We start from the raw sequence: 23,695 nt of genomic DNA on the forward strand, positions 1-23,695 counted from the left end.
CACCTGAGTGGGCAGACAAGAGACCTCGCAAGCTGAGGGGATGCAGCACCCCCATGCAGGGGACAGCCCACACCAGAAATATGCCCTAGAGGAGGCTGCAGAATCTATGCACCATGTCCACAATGAGATCTGAAGCCATGTGACAGTTCAGGACAAGTTAGACAAAAGAGTCCCATGAGGACACGCAGTATTTTTATAATGGGGAAGAAACCCTGTGTTTAAATTGTCGCCCAAAGGAGCCCTCCTCTGCCACTGCAGGCAAAGCTTGGCCCCACTGAGGAGCTGCCTGCTCCTTCCTGCCCTGTGTGGTCCTGGGGCATCTCCAGCTCTTAAAACAGGATGGGTTGGGGCTGGTGAGATGGCTCAGTGGTCTAAAGCATCTACTTAGAACAAGCTTAGCAAAGCACAGGGACCACGGTTCAATCCCCCAGCACCACATGCCAGCCAGCCCCGCCCCCTGGTGGGCTGAGCTGGCCACACACACACACACACACACACACACACACACAAAAAAAAAAACTAAATAAAAAAAAAAAAAAAAAAAAAAAAAACAGGATGGGTAGATGTGCTTCCCAGGTTCCTGAGGATCACAACTCCATGTGACGCTGCAAGCTCAGTTTGACCCTTCAGGCTTTGGGGACTGCCTGGGGGAATCCACTTTTGCTTTTCCTGGAGAACTGACAGTGGGCTGCAGGAAAGACCGAGAGGTCCCTGTCACTGCCTTCCTGGAAGGATCCCTTCAGCTGGAACCGTTGGGCAGGAAAGGGCAGAAAGCCAAGCTGCCAGGACCCCTACTCCACCATACCCATGGTAGCTCCTCAGAACAGGCCATGCTGGAAGATGGGCCAAGCCTAGAAGCCTAGGATCATACCTGTCTGGACTGACCCCCAGGGCCAGTACTGTGACTGCCACTGAGCCCCCCAGGAGGGCCAGGAATATTGTTCTCACTGACTACACCCCGCAACCCTGGGCTAGCTGCCAGCATCACATCCGGTTTTTCATTTAATCACCACAGCAGTCCTGTGGAAGTAGGCTCGGCATTTGCTGGGCCGGGCCAGGTAACTGCTTCAGAGCAAGGGCTCTGTGGAGCCCCAGGCTTCCTCGGTGAGGCTCCTCTTAGGCCTGCAGGGCAGATGTGCAGGTAACAGCTGGTCCAGCGTCCTGGGACCTCCCGGAGGTGAAAGCCCTCTGGTGAAGACAGCTCTCTCCTCCCCTACTGCCCCTTCCCCTCATAAAGACCCCTGGTGAGTTCGAGGCCAATATGAACTATAGAATGAGACCGTGTCTAAAAAAAAAAAAAAAAAAAAAGAAAGAAAGAAAAAGGAAGGAAGAAAGGAAGATCCCAGATGTAAGGCCTTTCTGTGGGACAGGGAGAGACATCACCCCCACTCTTCAGGAAGCAACCAACACCTGCTGGGGACTGAGCAGATCTGTACTGTTCTGTGGGCCTAATTTGCTATGTGTGTCAGGCCCATAAACAACACAGACCCAGCAGGGTGTTTCCTTAAAGCTCTTTGTCCCTTAAGCATCTTAAACTGAGGGGCCCAGAAGCCTGCCTTCCAATCCTGCAGGGCTTGTGGGGTTCTGTGTGCATGGCCCCCACCCCCAGCACCGACCTCTCCCACTTTTGTGACTCCGTAAGACATCACCAAGAGCCGTCTAAGAAGCCCAATCCTTTCCATCACCACCTGACTGGATCTCTGAGCCTCTTCTCTGAGGCCAGCCTCCCATCTTCTTGGTGCATGCTCCGGGGCTGCCCTCTCCCTCCACTCACTCCCAGAGCCTCCGGGGCCTGGAGGCTGTAGCTGGCTGGCTCCACAGCGGGAGCTCCCGCCCCCTACACGTGCCTTGCCCTCTCTCACTCCTGGGGCCTGTGGAGCTCCTGAGACACTGCCAAAAGTACTCTGGTCCCCTCGGCCGAAAGGTGCGGAGCCCTGGGTGCATAACACTAATTTTGTCTTCAAGGTGCATAAATGTGGTTCTATCAGACCCTCGTTTATTTTTTACTAATATTTCCATTGATGAATTATTAATTCTAATTTTATGACATTTATTATATTAAACAACTACTTAAAAGGAAAAAGTCACAAAAGTATTGAGTTTTTAGTATTTATTGGGTTTATAAAAGAAACAATCAAAATTTTCAACATCAGCTGGTTACTGGTGTACCAAATCTAGAAAAGAACATCACTGGCAGGCACAAGGGCCTGAGTTCAATCCCTGGTTCAGCCAAAAAAAAAAAAAAAAAAAAAAAAAAAAAAAAATTTAGAAAACAACATCAGCAATAAATTCTCATACAAGCTACAGTGAAAGTACCAACACCACTCTCATCTTTCCTTCAACTGCCACCCCAAGGTAGTGTGAGCACACATGACAACAGCATGTCCCATGCACATGCATGACTTACACTAGCAGCATGTGTGTTTTGCTTTCCTGGCCTTTTTTGTTTTGCTTTTTTGGTACTAGGAATCCAGCTCAGGACCTTGTGCTTGCCAGGCAGGCACTGAGCCACTGGGTGCCTCTCCAGCTTTCCATGCCTTTTTGTAGGACAGACTTGACATCTTACTGACCTTGCTGCTTTGTCCACAGGTTCTTATTGTACTGTACAGTGTGTAGTTAACAGGAACATAAAATATTAATGAAATAAATTATTAAATTCTAATTTGTATTGAGTTTAGAATAGACATTAACATTTTCATATCACTGTATACTTACAAAACCTAAAAAAACAACACAAATGAGTTGCTATATGAATTACAATGAAAATACCAATAGAATCTGCCACAAATAAGCCTTGCTTCCCCCGTCACGCCCCGGGCAGTCTTCCCACGTGGCCGCTGCGTGCTCCTGCGCACGTCTCACATACCACTGTGCTTCGCTTTTCTTTCCTCTATAACAGCCGTGCACCTTTTTGCTCGTCCTGTCCTGTCGGGAGCTCCCTACTGTATTGTACAACATGCACTTGACAGGGAAGTAGGACACCAGTCAGATACAATGTCAAATGTGTGGCGAGAGCTCAGAACAGACCTCAACACTTTCACATCAGCTGCTTACTTGCTTACGGAACCTAAAAGATAATATCAAAAACAAAGAGCCACAGGAACTACAATGTAAACACGAACAAAAGCCTACCACAGAAGCAAGCTTTGCTTCACCTGCCACACACAAGGCAGGCTTCACACATGATTCCTGCATGTTCCGTGTACAAGTACCGCTTACACTAATAGGACTGTGTCTTGTTTCCTTGCACTACTTGTAGTCATAGCTGACATCTCTGTTTTCCTGTTGTGTTAAGTCTTCATGATGCTGTGCCTCTCTGTTCACCTGTGAACTCACCTGTGTGCTGCACGATTTTTTTGCTTAGTTCCTAGGGCAGGCACATTTTATTTTTTCTTTGCTGTAAATGGTCTCTTGTGAGCTCCATTCCTATCCTCTAAGAAAATTTCTCTGATTTTACTCTTTTATTTATTTGGTACAGTCTTGATATGCAGCTCAGACTCATAGTATCCTCCTGTTGCAGCCTCCCAAGTGCTGGGATTACAGGTGTGTGCCACCACACCTAGTTTCCGTGGTTGGCACAGTGCACCCGGGGTTACAGGGCAGGCATGGCATGTGGTACCAGGGATTGAACCTGGGTCCTTGCACTTGCCAGGCAGGCAGGTGCTTAGACCACCAAGCTATCTTTCCAGGCCCTCTACATGACATTTAACACTTGTTAGCTACTTTTTACACTATTAAACCTTTTGTGCCACATTTAGGAGTAAAAACCATTGACCAATGCTTTATGTTTCAAGTGATATCATGGTTGCTACATAACTCACCACTAACACCTCCTCTACCTTTAGTTTTGTTGCTGAAAGTTTCCATCTCAAACTTCTGATGTGTCAAGGTTTCCCTGTCAGTAATACATTCGTGTCGGTGTCAGCAGTGTCTTTTGCTTTTCTGTGCCATATGGGAGGCCAATGTTGTATCTTTCTGAAATGCAAAGATTGAACTATACAAGTCTGTTTTGAAAATGCAATACTCATGTGGAATTCTCCTTTGTTCCTGTGTGCAGCTCCTGTGCTGGTCAGTTTTTGCTGTTAGCAAATGTAACATCAACTGGAAACTGATGGGCAGCTGCGCACCGTCGCATTGCGATTGGCTTGCAAGCCGGAAGCAGTAGTCTGCTCCCAGCACCCTCTGATTTCTGTCCAAGTGAGGGCCCCAGGGCTGGGCTCCAGGATAGATGTCTGTACTGAAGGTGTAAGTCTCAGCATTCTACAAGAACATAGATTTTTGGTCATATTTTGACCCATGGCTTCTCCATAAGTCTTTTCATTCCTGCAATCACTGTAAAAAACCTGTGCTCAAAGTACAGGAGTCCCATCAATACTTTCAGTTTGGCTAGTGAAGTGTCATAATAAATACATTTTTTTTAAATTTTATTTATTTATTTATTCATTTATATGTGTGTGTGTGTGTGTGTGTGTGTGGCCAGCTCAGCCCACCAGGGGGCGGGGCTGGCTGGCATGTGGTGCTGGGGGATTGAACCGCGGTCCCTGTGCTTTGCTAAGCTTGTTCTAAGTAGGTGCTTTAGACTACTGAGCCATCTCACCAGCCCATAAATACATTTTTGAATATGGCTACTGTGCTTACAGAAAGTCTCACTCGCATTTCAGCCTTTACGTATGCCGCCGCATCTGGTGGCAGGCCATGTGTTACAGTTCCAAACCTGAATGGAAGTGCTGGCATTCTACCCAACACATTTTACCCCTGCCACGACCTTCACTATATTAAGACCTAGTTCTAACTCTGGACCATTTTACTGGGCGTGTGGCCACTCTGCAACGCTTCAACTAGCATTGCTATATTCTTTGTCATCTGAATCAAAGAGGCTTGCACCCCCGTCCGTATCAGTCAGTTCTTGCTCCGCTTCACTGTCACAGGAGCTTCGGCTCCCACAGCACAAGTCGAAGTCCTCCTCCTCACCACCCCACACTCTCTTCTGTTAGGAAAGTCTATTTTACCGTAATGGATCATCTTCATCATCCAGGCATGAGTAATCTGATGATTCACTTTTTTTTTTTTTTTAATTTTTTTTAAATTTATTTTTATTTGTGTGTGTTTGTGTATGGCCAGCTCAGCCCACCAGGGGGCATGGCTGGCTGGCATGTGGGGCCGGGGGATTGAACCGTGGTCTCTGTGCTTTGTTAAGCTTGCTTTAGGTAGGTGCTTTAGACCACTGAGCCATCTCACCAGCCCCTGATGATTCATTTTTTTTTTTTTACTTTCTTTCTTTCTTTCTTTCTTTCTTTCTTTCTTTCTTTCTTTCTTTCTTTTTTTTTTTTTTTGAGGAACCAGGGGATTGCACTCAGGCCCTTGTGCTTGCTAGGCAAGCGCTTATTCTACTGAGCCATCTCCCTGGCCCCGATGATTCACTTTTGACCTCCTCCAGAACTTGTGAATCTGGCCTTTCACATGCCATTCCTCTGCACTGGGCTACTTCTACCAGAAAAATTGAAAAAACAAAAACAAAAACAAAAAAACAAATCCTGGAGTGATATGGGTCCACTGGACCCTCTGTGATGCGCAGGTAAACATATGCAAAACCTGGTCCACAAACCCTAAGGGTGGATCCAAATCCTGCTTGGTTATTTCTGCACGGTGTACACTACTTGACGTTCATGCCAAGTGGGTGAACACACAGATTGCTTCGTGTATCCCTCAGGGAAAGGCACTGAAACACACAGCTGGCTAGTATAACCTAAAGTACACTTGCAGTAGAAAAGTAAGGGGAGGCCCACTGGACCCAGGCCTAGCCTTCGAGAGTTCGAGTGAGCACTGGGCTTGGTGCCTTGCTTCCAAGGATGGAATGAGGTGGGAACAGCATGCAGGCTGAGGCAGTTCATAAACCAGCTTTCTCATCTTCGAAGACCCATGTCAGGAGAGCCCAGTGCCGCATGAAGTCACCCACACAGCCTAATGGGAGTCCAGCCTCCAGCGAAGGCTTCATGTGTCAGCTTGAAAAGGATCTTCCAGCTGCAGCCAAGCCTCCAGATGAGTTCAGGGCTATCCTGACATCCTAGGGACCCTGAGCCTGAGCCACCCACAAGCTATTCCCAACTTCCTGGTCAACAGAAGCTATGAGATGCTGCTGGTTATTTTAAGCCCTAAGTTTTGGGTAACCTATGCAGTCATAGTAGGGGATGGCTGCAAGCCTGTCTCGCTATGACCGAGCTAAAACTCCAACAGTACATCTCAACTACTGTGATCAGAGATAAGTTACCTGACCTGATCAACTCGGGGCTCAGCGGGGTCACCAAAGATGCATGTTCTTCCTCTCTTCCTGAGTTCTGAGCCTTGGGCTTCTGTCCACGTGGTCACAAGCCAACTACAGGTTCTAGCACTCCATTTGCACATGCAGATCCTCACCCTCAGGTTCCTGCAGACTGGCGAACCTTCCCTAGAAGTTCCAGGCCGCTCATGCTTTGCTGCCCAGAGCTAAGGCATGTGACCCTTCTTGAACTTCTGACCTTGGAGCCAGGCTGAAGTCAGACTCCTTGGATGGAACAAGGGAGCCTGCCAAACAAGGACTGTGCTACTGAAGTGTCATCTTTTCAGCAGCTGTTGCTGCTGTCCCTTCCTTGGGGGCACCTCGGCTCTCCCCTCCGAAGGGTGGCTTCACCACGTGATTCTTCCTCCTCACTCCCACGCAGCCTCTATATCCCCTTGTGCACAAGCCACACAAGCAAGTGCTCATTGCTGCCCACGGATCAAATGGCGATACAGGAGTTCAGATGAGAAACCTCTGGGTGGAGAGGCAGTCCGGGAATACATCCTGAAGCATAAAGGCAGCCCTCCAGGTAGAACAAGGGGTTTGTATGTCACAGAAGTGGTGAGATGTTTCAGACACGCTTCTTCCTGGAGATGCAAAAAGAACTGAGTCTCAGGGGCTCTTTTTGCAACTCTCAAACACTGCTGTGGCTGTGGCACGCCTCCTTACGTGGAGCCTTCGACATTTGCAGACTTTAAAACTGCCTCAGTCCTGAAGCCCACCACTGTGAGAAGTGGTGTCAAGAATGAGATGCTAGGGCCAGTGAGATAGCTCAGCGGGCTAAGCACCTGCTTAGGCAAGTGCAGAGACCGGGGTTTGATCCCTGGCACCACATGCCATGCCAGCCCTGAACCCAGGCACACTGAGCAAGCCGAGACCACATGGTGGCACACGCCTGTAATCCCAGCGCTGGGGAGGCTATGAGTTCGAGCTACATAATGAGACCCTGTACCAAGTACATTAAGAAAAAAAGAACAAAGTGCTTCTGTATCCCTTATCTCTCCACCCCAGGCTACTGCCCAACCATCTGGGCACCTCAGGAGCCAGGACTCCATTCTGGCCAGTGTTGAGAGCCTTGGAGGGCAATGGGGACACCCTTCAGATTGAGTAAGCATTTCTGCACCTTGGGGCACCTGATGGGCCCAGAGGGGGTGCAGGGTAAAAGTGAGGGTAGGTCAACTAAATAGATGCCCAATACCTTCTCTGGCTGAAGTACAAGCTGTGCTGGCTCCTCAACCCAATAGTTAAGCTCTAAAATATCCCCCAAACTCTTGTGTTTGGATCATACAGGTATTCACTAGTGAATCCATCCAATGGTGAGTTCACAGCTGAATGTGCTTAGGTGAGTCCTGTTGGAGGTGGGTCACCAGGGTATGACCTGGGTGTGTTCTTGTCCCTGGCTGCCATGACATAACCACCTTTCCTCTCCCAAGTCTTTCCATGTCCAGGCCCAGTGCTGGACATAGCCACGGCCACAGGAAGCTGCCTGCTCTCCTGAGCTTGTCAGAATGGGTGCATGGCACATCAGAAGCCTCTGAAGAGTCTAGCCCCTGGGCTAGCACTGACTCTGCTAGTGAACCCTGTTTCCTGTTCTGAACAACTGCCTAGCACCAATGACAGTGAATCAACTTGGCTTATTCATTAGGACCCTCAAATCAAGAGTCCAGTGCCTTACAGACTCCTCAGTTATGGTGTGGCTGCCAACCTGCCAAGGAGTCAGAATATTTTCTGGAAGAGTCAGCACCATGGGGTGCTCAGCACAAAACATCCCAGAAAGAGGTGTTGAACTGTGCACTTCCTTTCTAAACATCAGCCAGGTGCATAATCTGTGGTTCAAACTAGGGGACGGAGGTCTAGTGGGGTCAAGGAAGCACAGCCCCATGCCACCTGGACCAAATGTTAACGCAGACCCTAGCCAGCAGCTCAGTGGGAGAGGATGCAGTTGTCACAGAACTTGGAACTCCCAAGCAGACACAAGGTTAAGGGTAGCGGTTCCTGGACCAGGTTTGGTTTCTCTTCCAGAAGGTCTTTCCTACCTAACTGCAGAAAAATGGCTTTATTCTGAGCACTCTCCATACCCCAAGGTCAAGTAAAAGTGGCCTGGCGAGAAAAGTGTGACATTACAGCCTTAATGGATGGCACGCGGCTGTCGTTAGGAGGGTGGGCCCTTTTCCTCCCCTTCTAGTGAAGCAGGCTTGGGAGGGCAAGCAGAAAACAAGCCCCAGAATGTCACTCTCCTTTCTTCTTTTCTTTTTGTATTTTAGGACAGGGTCCACAGGATCTACAGGGTCTCACTGCCTAGATCAGACTCTAGTGATCCTCCTGTTTACAGCCTCCCAAGTGCTGGGATTATAGGCACGCGCCACCACGCCCAGTTTCAGAAATAGAAGCTGAAGATTGTTTTTGGCTTTGGTTCCGGGGATTGAACTCAGGACCCTGCACTTGCCAGGCAGGCGCTTATGCCGCTGATCTATCTACAGGTCCTCCGGTCTCCTTTCTGAGAATGGGTCAGCACTGGTCCGCGCAGCAAAGGTGAACGCTTGAGCAAGTCCCGTGTTATCTTCGGCACCTCCCTGTGGCCAGACTGACCGGGAGCTGTAACTCCAAGTCCAGGGGTCACTAGTTACTGCTACCAAGACGAGGCGCCAGGTCATCCGACGACCAAACGCACGCTTCGGCTTAACCCGGCCCTCGCTCAGGACCCGGAGCTGCGATGCAAAATTGCCTGGGGAGAAATGCCTAGGCAGGCAGGGCCCTACCCTGGGCCGCGGTTCCCTCAGACGCCTCCCTCGAGACAGGCCCACTCCCTGAGACGCCAACACCCAACCACAACAGCGGCGGGAGCTGGCCAGCCCTTAAAAACACGCTAGCGAATCTTGCCAAGTGAATCTCTCCTTGGTTCCTTCCCAACATGGCAGAGGGCGTGGCTTCCTAACTCCGGAAAAGATCAGCATTCTGGAAGGAGAGATGCATTCTGGGAGCGACGCTGCATGCTGGGAGATGTAGTCCATGGTGCGACCGCGGCCCAGGACCCTTTTCAGGTCTCTGCAGCTGCAAAAGCTGGATTTCAAACGGCTCGACTTGAACCGTCCCGAGGACATAATGTCCTCCAGTCTTTTTGGGCCAGATCCTCTGCCAGGACACTAGAGGGTCCTGCCTGCCCCACAAGGAAAAATACAGTGAGGAATGGAGGGGTGGGGGCACGAGGACGCAGCCTCGCGAGAGCTGAGGCGGAAGTCCCGCCCCCAGGCACGGAAGGCGGTCTCACCGACCGACATGCTATTGGGCCTTCGTGTCGAGTGACAGGCGCGACGGGTCCGGTTGGCAGTCATCCGGTCGTCTAGGTAACGGAGTGGAAAGGCGCAAGGCTGGGTCAGCATCGGCAGGTGCCTGAGTCTAGGTGCGGAGACTGCGGCGGCGGCTTCGCCCTCTCTCCCCGGCCGCACCGAGTCCACGGCTGCAGATGGGAGACCAGGGCATGGAAGATGTGGGCGGGCCGGGGCCAGGAGCCGGCGCAGGAGCTGTTCCGGGACGCCGCCTTCCCCGCCTCGGAGTCCTCGCTCTTTTTCAATTTGTCCACGCCGCTGGCCCAGTTTCGGGAGGACATCACATGGAGGCGGCCCCAGGTGGGGCTGGCGCGGGTCTCCTCGCCGGGCCGGGTGGGAAGGCGGGCACTTGGACCTTGGGGCGTGCAGCCAAGCCCTCAGCTGGGCTTCCCGATGCCCGGGCACCCCGCCCCCTCGCGCGGCGCAAGCCGAGCTGCCAGCCCTGAGGGTGCAGACCAGTGGGTGCTCCATTTCAGAAGCCAGATCGCCCCTCAGCGGTGTGCAGTTGAAGAGTTTGTCCTGGGTTATTTGTAGTAAAATATTCTAAGACCAAAATAAGGACGTTAATTAACAGGACATTGCTCTGTTGTGTAGTGGAAGGGAATACTTGAAGACATCATTCCTGAATTGATCCGGCCGCATCAGTTTGGGCGCGTGTAAGTCCGCGTATCAGGACCAGTTCTCGGCGTCTTTGGTTTTGCTTTACCTTTGTCTCCAAAGGACTCAGCATTTCGGGTGTGCACAGGAGATGACACAGGACGGAAGCGAGGATCGTGATGGTTCACCAGACCATGTTGAAAAATGGAGTGGCTGCTGTGCTTAATAGGGCCGCGGGCTGAGCGGCATGTTGTGAGATAGGTAGAAGGTTTGGGGTCACCAGCAATTGCCAGGTCAAGTGGGTAAATTGAGCTCAGGTGTGTTGAGTTGAACACTTGCTTGGTCTGATGGTGCAAGGTGCTCACAGTGAGTTGTCTTAACAGATACAACGCAGCTTCACTTAACTGCCTTCTGTGATGAGTGTCTGTACCTGGCTTCTGGTCCGCATACTTCTGGCCACAAGTGGTTCTGGTACACTTGGGGGTCCTTATGTTTTGTACTCACTGCCCATGAGGTCCCCTACCCTACGCTGTTCTGGAAGGTGAGGCTGAGCCCACAAAGCAAAGCAGTGGGAGAAGTTTAGTACTGGACCTTGTGTGCCTGCATTTATCGTAAACGCTTAAGTGACAAAGATGCCCTTGCCTAGTGCTCTCTTGATATTTGTAGAAGTGTTTATTTGCTAAATGAAACTGCCCAGGGAGTCACCTTATTCTGGGTGTGTTGTATGCAGTCCTGGATGGTCACTCTCCCTTAAAACAGCCAGAAGTGCTTCGCTCTGGCAACTGGGGGACTTTGCCAAGTAGCCTGGATCCCTTGGACAACACTGCAGAGCCTGGAAGGAGGTAAGGGCTAGAGCTTGGAAAGCCCTTAACCATTCCCCTGGGATTTGGATTTTGTTTACTTAAAAATGAGTGTTAGGGGGCTGGGGAGATGGCTCAGTGGAATAAGTGCTTCTCTGGTGAGCGCAAGGGCCTGAGTTCAATCCCCAGTTCCACCAAAAAAAAAAAAAGTGTTAGGGCCAGCCAAATAGCTCAGCGGATTAAAGCACCTGCAAGCAGGTGCAGGGGCCCAGGTTCGATCCAGGGTGTGCTGAGATGGCAACTGAGACTGGGCATGGTGGCGCATGCCTGTAATCCCAGCTCTTGGGAGGCTATGAACAGGCGGATCACTACGAGTCCGATCTAGTAGTGAGACTCTGAGCACCCTGTACACCCTTCCCTAAAATACAAAAAAAAAAAAAAAAAAGAAAAAAGAAAGAAAAGAAAAAAGAGCTTTAAGGGCAGTAAGAGGCCAATAGAAAACTGATTCTGTCAGAATGATGCCTTAAGAAGCTCACTTGTTGGGGAGCTGAGTAGAGGGTGACAGCATGGTGTTAATATTCGCAGCTTTTTATTCTTGTTCAGTAAATGTCCTTTAATGTTGTAACCTGTGAGTGTGTCACCTACTCACAGTAATGACAGGAAGAAAGAGGGGAGTGGGGAAGAGAGACGCATGCCCGTTTGTGGGTGCAGGCAGGGTCTGGGGCAGGCGAGCAGGAGGCCCCGGCCCTGGGGTGGGTGACAGCTTGGGCTGGCGTGACTACTGTCGGGCTGGACCTCGGAGGGGTTGGGTTGGAGAACTCTCCTGCAGGCAGGGTCTGGCCTTAGTGCAAAATGAGGACAGAGGTGGGATCCAGAGTGATGTCTCCGTCCCTTGACTAGTGCCAGGTGTACCATGGCTCCAGGTGGTGTCCCGTGCTTTGGAGTTGAGCTCATGTAGAGCTATCAGACAGGCGGGAGGGATGGGCTGGAGGCCTCTCTCTGGGCATTGAAGCTTGGCATACTGTGGGAGAGCATCTGAGGGAGGGATGGTGGGCAGAGGAGGGGCTTGGGCTGATCCTGGGGGAACCCTAAGGTGTCGTGGGGTGAGCAGGCTCCCTCCTAGGTAGGCTTGAGAAGCTGCTGTTGGTGAGAAAGAACAGAAGGAACCCACAGATTGTGGAAACTGAGATGCCCATTGTAATTATATGTGTGTGTGTGTGTGTATGAGTGTGTGTGTGTTTTACTTGTGTGGAACCCAGGCCCACATGCATGTATCCCAGACAAGTGCTCCACCAGTAGGCCACAGTCCCAGCTCTTTTTTATTTATTTATTTATTCATTCTTTCTTCCTTCCTTCCTTCCTTCCTTCTCCTCCTCCTCCCCCTCTTCCTCTTCCCCCTCCCCCTCTCCCTCCTTTTTTTTTGGTCTTTTTGAGGCAGCATCTCACTATGCAGTTGAGGCTGACCTTGAGTTCACCTTGTAGCCCAGGCTGTTCTCAAACTTGCAACGATCCTCCTGCGTTAGTCTCCTAAGTCCTGAGATTACGGGTGTGTGCCACCATGCCTGGCCAGCCTGTCCTAGCCCTTTTAAAAGTATTTTATTTTGACACAGTTCTCAGTTGCCCAGGTCAAGGTTGAACGTGCAGTCCCCCCTCACCTTTCCTGGAATTACCGGGGAGTCCCCCTCCGCTCCGCTCTGGTTGGGTTTTATACTATGGAGGGGACATTGCTAGAGGCCATTTGGGGCCCGATAAACTCAGAAGCTAAGGGCCTGTATGGAGAATGAAGAAAGGGAAGAAATGGGGGCAGCAGCTCCTCCAAGAAGACTGTCAGTAAAGGACCTCTTAGAAGGAGTCATGGTGCCTTGGGTGATACCTTCAGGAGATGGGAGAGTCACTCTCCTGCCCTTACGCTGGGATCTGCCCCAGGGGATACCTGGGCCCAGGGTATGATGGCAGGAGCCCAGCTCCGGGGCTGGGAAGGGGCCGGACCAGGGGTTTGTGTAAAGCAGAAGTTGGTTGGCAGCCCAGGGGAACATAGACATTTGAGGGGAGAGAGAAAAGGGACAGGCTAAGATAGTCTGGGGGCGAGGAAGTAGACACTTGTGGAGAGACAGTACGATTTGCAGGGTCCACAGGATCCATTTGAGGCTTGCCATCCTGTATTTATAAAGTGAGGCTGTTTCAAAAGGACACATTAGGGTTTGTCCAGAGTTGGGGGCTCTGCCTCAAGGGGAGGTGGACAGAGGTGGTATCCTGACTAAGCAGATGAGGATCTAAAGCTGGGCGCTGCAGAGAGCACCTGCCCCAGAAGCCTGCTTCTCTGCTCCCCTCCTGCACCGGGAAGCTCCGGTTCCAGAGAGCTGCTCCAGCCCACACCGGGGCCTGTGTCGAATCTTGCAGGTCAGCTCTCAGGCCTGGTCTGACACTAGACAACTTTTTTACTTTAGGAAATTTGCACTGCACCCCGGCTATTTCCAGATAACCCGTCCGAAGGGCAGGTGAAGCAAGGGCTGCTGGGCGACTGCTGGTTCCTATGTGCCTGTGCTGCCCTGCAGAAGAGTCGGCACCTCCTGGAGCGGGTAGGGAGTGCCCCTTGCTGGGATTCTGGGAGGTGGTGCTGTCTCCCTGCCTGTGGAGCACAGAAAGCGCTTCCAGGAGCAGAGCCCACGCCACAGGCCATGCAGCACTGGGGACGTTGCTGTCACTGCATGGCTGGTTCAGTGGGAAGTCTTCGGACCCAGGGCAGCAGCTGAGACCCAATTATGTCTGGCTGGCTGCCCTTCTTTTCTGTCTCCTGAGCCCTGGCTTCTCCACATAAGCAGAGCCATGCATTTGGGGTTGACAGGAGTCTGGCCGTGGTGTCCCTGTTGCTGGTTTCACACATCTACAGCTAGTTTTCAGGGTTTCTTGTTCTGTTTGTAAACTTAAACTGCTGGTGCAGGCAGCCAGGCCCTGTGCCTTGCCTTCTGCAGAGGCTGCTGTTGGAGGCGTGGCCTGTTGTGGGGCAGCCCTGTGGGCTCCTCATGTGTCCCAGGCCCTGTGCGGAGCACGCCCCCCTGCTGCCTCTCCTCACAGCCTTGCCAGCTGTGAGCCTCTCTGTGAGTGAGAGTGCTGCCCCACGTTCGTCACGTTCCCAGCTCTTGGGGTGGTGGAGGCAGCAACACCCCAAGTGACCCCTGCCAGGTCGGAGTGGAGCCCTGTGGGAATCCAGATGGACACTGGCCCAGCTGCTGGCGGGTGTGGGCAGCAGGCAAAGCTGCTTGGTCATGGGATCTGCTGTTTGCAGTTAGCTCTGGGGAGAATTGGGCTACTTATGCCTGCCAAAGTCACCACGGTTTTCGTTTTCAGTCAAAAAAAAAAGCTTTGGGAATCAAAGTGTGATCTTAAAATATTTAAGTGAAACATCTATGAACTTGGGATCCAGCCATTGCATTTGCTGTGACACAGACATTGAGAGCCCTTTACACTCGGCAGGGCCCGGGAGAGCTTCCGTCGTGTTCAGACTATAGTTGGGACATCAAAGCTGCAGGTGACATCTCACACTTTTTCTCTGTCTCTCCCTGTGCTTGGTAGGTCTTCCCTCCAGGACAGCCGAGTTGGTCCGACCAGACATACCGAGGCCTCTTCATCTGTCGGATCTGGCAGTTTGGACACTGGGAGGAGGTGACCATAGATGACCGTCTGCCTTGTCTTGCAGGGAGACTCTGCTTCTCCCGGTGCCAAAGAGAGGATGTGTTCTGGCTTCCGTTACTGGAAAAGGTCTATGCCAAGTACGTGTGCTGTGTGGAGGTGACAGAGCTCCACCTGCAGCGCCACCAGCTTGTCCTTGCAGTCCAGCCAGTCTGGAGGGTCCAGATATGCCCCTGCTTCTTGCCCTCCCCGTGTCATGGTCCAGTCTGAAGCACCACCTCTGCTAGAGGAGACACATGTCCTCCCTCACTTTGTTGAACTGCTAAAAGACTCTTCTGTGTCTGGGTCTCTAACCTTTGGGACCAGAGGCCTGTGCCCAGTTGGAGAGGAGTTAGCCAGCTGGGGTGTGGCACTGGCTTGGCTCAGTCCTGTGTGAGGCACTCAGGCCACCCTGGGCTCTGCTGGAGGCTCGAGCAGAGGTGGGCATGTGAGTGTATGCTCTGCGCCCCTCTTATTCTACACATGGGCATACAGGCAGGCTGCTGAACGGGGCAGAGAACAGCAGGGACATAGTAGATGGTGGCATCTGCAGGGGAGGCCAGGTCTGGATTGGCAAAGAAGGTGGTAGGGGTCAGGGAGGGGACTTGAGGGCCCGGAAGCCGAGCTCAAGGGGCACAGCTCATGATGGCTACGCTTGTGGCACCCTAGGGTACATGGGTCCTACGAACACCTGTGGGCAGGGCAGGTGGCCGATGCCCTTGTGGACCTCACTGGAGGCCTGGCTGAAAGGTGGAACCTGAAGGACCTGGCTGGAGCAAATGGACAGCAGGACAGGCCTGTGGCTGGTCAGGAGTGCAGGACGTGTCGGCAGATGCTGCGTCTGAAGGACCGGTGTCTGATCAGCTGCTCCGTGCTTAGCCCCAGAGCAGGTAAGGTGAGCCCCGTCTTCCACCCACCTCGGGCTCCACACACCACTCGCTGCGAGGGCCTGTTGGGGCAAAGGAGGAAGATAGACTCCGTCCTCATCCTCGGGTGTGTGCTGGGGTTGTGACCGCCCGTCCCTTCACCTAAGGGCACTGCCCTTGCCATCCCTTCCCAGAGGGAGGCAGAAGGTGTACCATGGCTGTGGTCGCACACAGGCAGCCTGGTATGCGTTGGGGGCACTGTAGCTCAGCCTGTAGTGTTTGCCATCTGGGCAACTTGGCAGAAGACACACCCATGTACACCGCAGGGTCGTTCATTGACATTCATTAAGGGTCAGGATAGAGCTCAGTGCCTCAAGCACCTGCCTGGCAAGCATGAGGTCCTGAGTTCAATTCCCCATACCTCCCTCCCAAAGTTAAGTTTACCAAAAAAGGAAGGAAAAAGTCACTCAGATACAACCACTTGCCTGTTCTGTGCATTTTCTCAGTGTTTTCAGAAGAGCACGTGCCTTTTCTGTTGTGAATTTGCAGAGTGTGCTGTGCTGTCATATAAACCTCGTTACTCTCTTTGTGGATCTACCTGAGTTTCCTCAGTCTTTGTAATGTTGGGTATTTAAAGTCTTTTGGTGATTATAAATCACACTGCAGTGAACATTTTTGTAATTTTTATAGGTATTTAGGATTGCTTCTGTAATACTTTTGCTAACAAAATGAACGTCAAAATGAACCAGAACACATCGGCTGTCACACCGCCCCGGCCGGTGTGTGCCAAGCACTACAAAGTGCAGGTCGGGGGCACTGCAGGCTGATCCTGAGATAGGAGAGGGGCCAACAGGGCACATGCTTCCCACTGACACCTGCTCAGGCCTCCCGGCATGCGGGGCCCCCTGCATGCCTCCTGAGGAGTGCAGGGACTTGCCATGGAGCACTGGCTCCTCGAATTGTTGGTCCAGGGCCACTCCCAGAGCACAGCAGGGCTGAGGACAAGCGGGAACATCAAGTCTGGAAGTCACTCCCAGGCTTTTGCTCCGCTCTGGCCGACTTCTCAGCAGAGTGGCACTCCTGGCCCTGCTGGCTGGTGTCCCCTGTCCTGAGGTCTCTGGCTAGACAGCACTGTCTCCTGGGCCCTGGGCTCCTGCTCCACCTGGCTCTGTTTGGAAGTTCTCTTGGTTCATGACAGTTGCAGGCATATCAGTGACAGCATGGCCTACAGCTGGACCCTGTACTGACACCTGAGTCCTGCAAAGGAAGCGCCAGACACAGTACCAGGCCCTGGTGCTTAGCCCTTCAGGGTGGTGCAGCAGACTAGCGCAGGACAGGCGCTGACCAGCCTGCCCTTGGGAGCAGGGCTGCCCTGCTCTGGGGCCCTGAGGCCTTCGGAGCCCTGCAGGGCAGACCAAGCACACAGACACCTGCTGCACTCCTCCCCTGCTGTGTGCTGCTGCCCTCGCACAGGTTCCAGGGTGCTGGGCGAGTTCCACGCCTTCATCGTCTCCGACCTGCAAGAGCTCCAGAGTCGGGCAGGCCACGGCATCCTCCTGCTGCGCATTCTAAACCCCTGGGGCCGGCATTGTTGGCAGGGTCGCTGGAGAGAGGGGTGAGTGCCCCGAGGGCTGGGCATAGGAGAAGGGTTGTCAAGGCCTAAGGGTACTGGGCCCCCGTGCCCATCTGCCTGTGCTGCAGTCACTTCAGGTGCCAGGCAGTGCTTGTCTGTCTTGGCACTGCTCCCATTGGGCCTTGGGCTGTTCTAGAGGACTGGGGCTGTGACCACTCAAGGGGCCCACAGAAAGCTGTGTGTGTGCTGGGCTTTTGGGTGAGCATGGACTTGGGGGTGCTGCTGTGCGGCCTGAGGGCTGGGGCTCTTGGACCCCATAACCCCTGCTGAGCACCAGCTCTTCAGTGTGGAGGTGACGTGGCAGCTGCACCAAGATGACAGGACAGAAGTCATCCAGAGCTTTGCAAGGTAGCTTTGGGGCCACCCAGGGCAGGAGGCAGTGGGCAGAGGTCTCCTTTGCCCTGTGTGGCTGTCAGATGTCAGCAGCTCTCACAAGAGCTTTGAGCAAAGTGAGGTTTCTTGCAGGGGCGAAGGGTGGAGCCAGCTAGAGCCTGCTGACAAGGCCCGGCTCCTGTCCTGGCTCCAGGACGGAGAATTCTGGGTAGAGGAGGAGGAGTTCCTCAGGGAGTTTGATGAGGTCACCATCAGCTACCCGGTCACGGAGGCCGGCCACCTACAGAGCCTCTACACAGGTATGCAGCAGGCAAACTACCCCTGGGAGGCCCACAGCATGACCCTGAGCCCGGCCCCCTGTGGGGGGGGGGCTCTGGACTCCAGCAACAGCTGCCTGAGCTCACCTGTGCCCTTCCTCTAGAGAAGATGCTGTGCCATGCACAGGCACTGCCTGGTGCCTGGGTCGAAGGACAGTCAGCAGGTGGCTGCCGGAACAACAGCTGCTTTCCCTCCAACCCCAAGTTCTGGCTGCGTCTGACCGAACCCAGTGAGGTGTGTGTAGCTGTCCTGCAGAGGCCCCAGGGACACCCAAGGGGCCGAGCCCGGGCAGCAGGGGGCCGAGGTCATGCCCTGGCCAGTGCCCCCAGCAAGGATTACCAGGCTGTGGGCCTGCACCTCTGGAAGGTAACTTGCCCCCCCCCCCCAGTGCTGTCTGCCTCCCTCCTCTGAAGTTCCCCATAGAACCTGCCCTGGTTTAAGTCCTTACCCTTGTGCCCAGAATGTTACCAGCAGCCAAGGCCAGGGCCGCCCACGGCCCCACTGGGTGGCCACCTCCCCCATCCCACCTTTCCCAGTACGGGCTGGAACCTGACCCGGTGACGCTGCTCTGAGGCCAACTCAGCTCATAGCTGCTCTTGGAGAGCATGAGAGGAGCAGGGCCAGGCGGCCAGGTGCGGCGGCCAGGTGCGGGCAGCTGTCTGCTCAGTGGCTGGAGTTGCTCTTCGTATCTTTTTGTTGTTATTGAGGTTAAGAGCCAAACGTATTTATTGGAGAAAAGAAGGGGAACCTGAGAGGGTTGCCCCCTACTCTCTGTATCCTGACAGGTTGTGGCAACTGGAGTCTGTGTCCCCAGTCGTTTTGGAGCCTGTCTTTCCTGCAGCAGATGCTGGGAAAGGCTTTGCTTGGTAGTGCCCAGGCACAGCTGTCCAGAGTGCCCTTTCTTATGGTGCAGTGTCAGGGTTGTGGGAGGTGTGGCCCGAAGGAAGGAAGCTGGATGCTCCTCTGAGCCTCTGCCCTCCTCGGCAGGTGGAGAAGCGGCGGGTCAGCCTGCCGAGGGTCTTGTCTGCACCCCCTGTGGCTGGCACTGTGTGCCACGCTTATGACCGAGAGGTGCACCTGCGCTGTGAGCTCTCCCCGGGCCACTACCTGGCTGTCCCCAGCACCTTCCTGAAGGATGTGTCTGCACAGTTCCTGCTGCGGGTCTTCTCCACTGGGAAAGTGTCCCTCAGGTGAGGAGCCAGCAGGGAGGCAAAGCAGGGACCTTGGTCCCAAGCAGGGTGTGTTTGTACCAGCACTCTCCTGTGTTCATTCCCATAGCAGTGCTGAGAGGCCAGCGGCCCCAAACACCCACCCCAGCACAGCCCTGCCTGCTGGAGAGGTGGAGACCGTGCAGCTGCAGGGCTGCTGGAAAGCCGGCCAGACTGCAGGGGGCAGCAGGAACTTCTCCTCCTACCCCTGCAACCCCTGCTTCCCTTTCCTGGTTCCTGAGGGTGCTGCTACCCGCTGTGTCCACATCACCCTGCAGCAGCACTGCCGGCGCAGCGACAGCCAGCTTCATCCCATCGGCTTCCACGTCTTCCAGGCAGGCTCCACAGCTGGTGGGGGAGGGAGATGCATTAGGTCAGAGGTCACAGGCAGTGGGTCCCATGATGACAGTGTCCTGGGCTGGAGACCTAGTAGGGAGTTAGAGGGGCTTATTGACAGAGATGGTTCTGTGCCCCCGGGAGCCAGGCCTGTGTGCCCCAGAGCTGGGAGGACACCAGCGTCTTGGGCAGGGCTTGCCACAATGACTACAAGGAGCTGTGAACGGTGTCAGGGTCTGGAGTTCCTCCAGAGACGTGGGCATACCAGGCACAGAGCCATGGGGCCAGGGTAGACGTGCCAGGCAGCTGCTGGCACCAGATTGTGCCAGCCTGTTGCCTGGAGGAAAGCAGGCTGTGCTGCCCACCCCATGTAGCTTCCTCAGGCTGACCTGTGCTCCCCTAGGTCCCAGAGGGTGGTGAGAGCCAGGACACGAAGTCCCTGCTGCTCCAGGAGCCACTGCTGAGCTGCGTGCCGCACTGCTATGCCCAGGAGGTGAGCCGGCTCTGCCTGCTGGCCGCCGGCGCCTACAAAGTTGTGCCCTCCACCTACCTGCCCGATGCTGAGGGCACCTTCACTGTGACCATCGCTACCAGAGTGGACAGGTGCTGCCTGGGCCTGGGGCAGCCTCCCTGCGTCCTCGCACCTCCCTTCCTCTGTGACTCTTGCTTAAAGCTGGGTGTTCACCTGTCCTTGCACAGACCAGCAGGATCTGTGTGCTTGGAGTCCTTGCAGGCCACTGCTTGGGTGGGGGCCCGGTGGGGGTGGCCAGGGGTGTAGGGTGCCTGTGCCCAGACCTGGCAGGTGACCAGCGCTCCTCTCCACAGGCGCTCCTTCCACAGCCAGGAGGTGCTGGGCCACTTCCTCCAGGAGGTGCGTGTGTGGGCTGCCCACTTACTCTGCCACTTTACCCTTTCCACAACCTTGCGCTGCCCTGAGGCCTGTGCCCATGTGTGTGCTCGGTTCTCCCCGGTGTCAGCCAGATAGCAGAACTTGCAGGGCCAAGGGGTGGGGCTGTTGCTCCCAGTGGCGTCTGGGAAAGAGCATGTGCAGCCGTGAGCCGGGCCTTCCCCTCCTCCCACAGGTCTCCACTATGGCAGTGATGAAGACCTGACACTGCCCTGTGTGCCAGCTCCGGTGGCCAGGACATCCATCCTCGGTGCGTGGCTGCCGGTTCTGAGCCTAGTGCCTCATCCCTGCAGAATGGCTGGCTGCTGGGGCCAAGCGAGGCCCTGTCCTGAACAGGTGTGGCCCTGGGGCCAAGCAGGTGCTGCAGGAGGGGAGAGGGCTCCCAGCAGCGCCACTGCCTGCCGCCTGAGACCAGCTAGGTGCACAGCCCCCGGGCCTGATACTCACAGGCCTCTGGAGTCTGGCCACCGCAGCTCTGTTGCCTGCATAGCCCATAACTGGGCAGGAGTAGGTTGTGGCAGATGTTATTTTAAACTATTTATTACTTGAAATATTTCCAGGATGTGACTTTATAAATAAATAATCATGAACAATTTACGGATGGGGTCTGTTCACAACCCCGGAGGCTGAATCCACTGCCTAGCAGGTGAGGGAAGGGACGGTGCTGAGCTGGGAGACCAGCTGGACTGGGAGGCCTGTGGAACCTCATGGGGTCGCAGAAGATTGCTGGGATCGGGATGAGAGTGAGGGCCAGGCTTTGGGACCGAGGTGTCCAGCCCACAGGCATGTGCTGGCCACTGTGTCTTCCCTGGTCCCTGTCTCTAGCACATGGCCAGATGTCCTGAGAACTGGAAACCTTGTGGGCAGCTGGGGCGGTGGGAGGGTGACGTGAGTTCCAGCTCCTCTCCCTGCCAAGTCCTTAAGACCTGGGAGCTGGGGGCCAGCAATGCTGTCCCAGAGGCCCCTGAGCAGCTGTGCCCACTCTTCACCATCCTGTTGGCTCTGCCGTGAGGGAAGCCACACCTTGTGTCCTGGGGCAGCGATCGCAGTGGCACCACCTGGCTGGGTTCTCCTCCTTGGTCGACCACATGGGCACTGGTGCCTGCTCCCCGAGCCCCACTCCCCCAAGTCCCCTCACCTTTGGCTGGGTCAAGTCATCCCTGTGGGTACCACGCTGACCAGTCACTGGCGGGGCAGTGCTGATGGAGCCAGTGCCACACTGGGTGACCAGGGGCAGAGAGCAGCCCACGATGGCACCTTGCTGGCCCTCCAGGAGGGTACACAGCCTTGGGTCTCAGGCTCTTGGAGCCATGTTTTCTCCTAGATCAAGAGTTCAGGCCAGTGGAGCGGACACCAGAGGGCACAGGGATGAGGCAACTGGCAAGTTGTCCCACGCCTGCTAGGAAGGCCAGGCCCAGCAGCAGGTCCCTGCTGCGGTCAGGCTTCATTGCCCCAGGAGGATGTGAGGTGCTGTGGGCTAGGGTTGGGGGCGTGGCTTCCGCGTGTGCAGCCCATGTGGAGTGGGCTGTTCCTGACGCATCCCAGTCACTACTATGGTCCTTCCTCGAGGCCAGCCTTTTCCACATGTGGCTCCTGTGCTAGTGGGCCAGCAGTGGGGTCCCTGTTGGTACAGCTGCCCTTGCAGCCCTGCCTGGGCTTCCTGGTGGTGTGCCTGGTTGGTGGGCCCTGCACTACTCCTGGGGGCTTCCCAAGGCTCCTGGAGTGCCCCTTTATGTCCCCATCCTTGCCACTGTAAAAGGGACTCTGGCTTCTGGTGGGCAGAAGTCACCATGGCCTGTATTCCAGGGTCAACCCCACCACCTGGGCACACCAAGTCCTGTCGTGATGCTGCCCACTGTAGGCCAGCTAGTGCCGCCTGATGGCTGGCAGCATGACTGGACTCCCATGGAGACCGCCTGCTGCTGCTGCCGCCCTCTAGCCTCCTGCATCCTTGCCAGGCCCCTCCTGCTGCTACAGCTGCTGGCCTGTCCTCTGCAGGCCACTCTGGCCTGTGTGTTTGACTCTGCAGCGCGCCCTTGTCCCCTGTGCCCTCCGACTCAGTCTGGGCCCAGATTGAGCCTGTGTAAGTGCCCCTTGCCAGTAGGCGGATGGCCTGGGTCCAGAGCCCGTGCCACTCCTCTCAGCTGGAAGCACACATTGGACCAGCATTTGGGGCAAGATGTAATCAGGAAAGAGGAGGAATTGGGGTCTCAGCTGCCCTGGGAGGGGCTCAGGGCATCCATGGCCTGCTGAGTGACCCCATGGCTGAGGAGCTGGCCTTTGGGCCCCACCCAACTCAGCATCTGGATACCCAGGAACCCCTGAGGACCTGGGTGCACTGCCAGTGCCTGCCTACTGCCTGGCCAGCATGGTTCTCACCCACTTCTCCTCCCTGGGCAGTGGCTTCTCAATCAGTAACTCAGAATAGCCACAGGTGGGCCCGGTGTGGCCTTGGCCTCATGTCCGGCCCATGGGAGCTGAGCAGATGTCCAGCCAGGCTGCTCTGGGTGACATCTCCCTGCTAGGCACACCAGGCTGCAGGTTTATAGACCTCAGAGGGCTGGAGGCTCTGGGACCCCAGGTCCCCTTCGCAGCCTTGAGCATCGCTGAGCCTTGCCAGACAGTGCTGCTGCTGCTCCTTGAAGGCCTGTGGGCCCCTCCTGGCCCTGCAGGGGGCACACTTGAGCTGCGGCCCCTATTTCTCCCCCAGGGCAAGACCCACTCTACCAGCCCATCTGCTGATTTCCATGAAGGAGGAAGCGAAAGGGTTTCTACCCCGGGCTGCGCTCCGCCCGTCTGCTGTGTTCCCTGGGCAGGTCACAGACAGGCAGTGTGCTGTGCTCCTGCGGTGGGCAGCAAAGCCCAGGCACTGTGACTCTGCAGGTGTCCAGGGAGGGCAATGCCCTCAATGTCATCCTGCTGTGTTCTCACATGGGGGTGGGAATGAGGGAGCTCGCTGGGGTCTAGAGGAACAGGTGCCCCATTCTTCAGAACTCTACTGCTTCACCAGAGGCCCCTCCTCCTCACACCCTCTCCTTGGGGTCAAGGTCCTGATTCCTGCCCACCTACACTTCTGTCTCCCCACAGCCCACAGGGTCTCCAGTAGCCTGGGCCACTCTTCCCATGCTGGGCTGCCCTGAGAAATGCAGGACCCTCCCCTCCCCCTTCCTGTGGAGGTTGGCTGTTTGCAGGTCCCTGCCCCAGGCAAGGCTCACAGAGCTCTACAGAACACTGGAAGGCAGCCTGGCCTTTTCATGGGGTCAGGGCTGTGTCCGTAGCACAGCCCAGGCGCGTCCCTGGTGAAAGCCTCTTGAGCACTCCAGTGGCGGGAAGCGATGGTGGCCAGGTGGGGCGGATCCAGACCGGCAGGTTGGGCGTGTGGGGAA

The 23,695-nt window shown here is 54.9% G+C and overlaps 1 protein-coding gene across 4 annotated transcripts; it reads left to right on the top strand.

Moving 5' to 3' along the window:
• The first annotated feature begins 9,642 nt into the window (after positions 1 to 9,642).
• Capn10 (calpain 10) lies at positions 9,643 to 20,904 on the top strand. Of its 4 annotated transcripts, none has more exons than XM_023722119.1 (12): positions 9,643 to 9,942; positions 13,487 to 13,618; positions 14,613 to 14,809; positions 15,378 to 15,598; positions 17,048 to 17,189; positions 17,673 to 17,839; positions 17,962 to 18,224; positions 18,846 to 19,048; positions 19,137 to 19,401; positions 19,806 to 20,005; positions 20,228 to 20,273; positions 20,485 to 20,904. In XM_023722119.1, exons 1-12 carry the CDS (start codon positions 9,802 to 9,804, stop codon positions 20,512 to 20,514), a joined length of 2,007 nt encoding a protein of 668 aa, XP_023577887.1. In that variant the 5' UTR covers positions 9,643 to 9,801; the 3' UTR covers positions 20,515 to 20,904. The 4 variants fall into 4 exon arrangements, with proteins under 4 accessions (XP_023577887.1, XP_004637415.1, XP_023577886.1 ...); XM_004637358.2 differs by having other exon boundaries at positions 19,140 to 19,401; XM_023722118.1 differs by lacking the exon at positions 9,643 to 9,942 and adding an exon at positions 12,819 to 12,983 and having other exon boundaries at positions 19,140 to 19,401.
• The last annotated feature ends 2,791 nt before the right edge of the window (positions 20,905 to 23,695 follow it).

This window comes from Octodon degus, unplaced genomic scaffold (assembly GCF_000260255.1).
Source record: "Octodon degus isolate 3935 unplaced genomic scaffold, OctDeg1.0 scaffold00089, whole genome shotgun sequence".
Taxonomy (NCBI): domain Eukaryota; kingdom Metazoa; phylum Chordata; class Mammalia; order Rodentia; family Octodontidae; genus Octodon; species Octodon degus.

Coding starts and splice junctions, on each gene's coding strand:
- Capn10 (XM_023722117.1), top strand. CDS start 12,837: ATGGGGGCAGCAGCTCCTCCAAGAAGACTGTCAGTAAAGGACCTCTTA. Junction 18,225..18,845: donor TGGGCCTGCACCTCTGGAAG/GTAACTTGCCCC, acceptor CCTCCTCGGCAG/GTGGAGAAGCGGCGGGTCAG. Junction 20,274..20,484: donor TGGGCCACTTCCTCCAGGAG/GTGCGTGTGTGG, acceptor CTCCTCCCACAG/GTCTCCACTATGGCAGTGAT.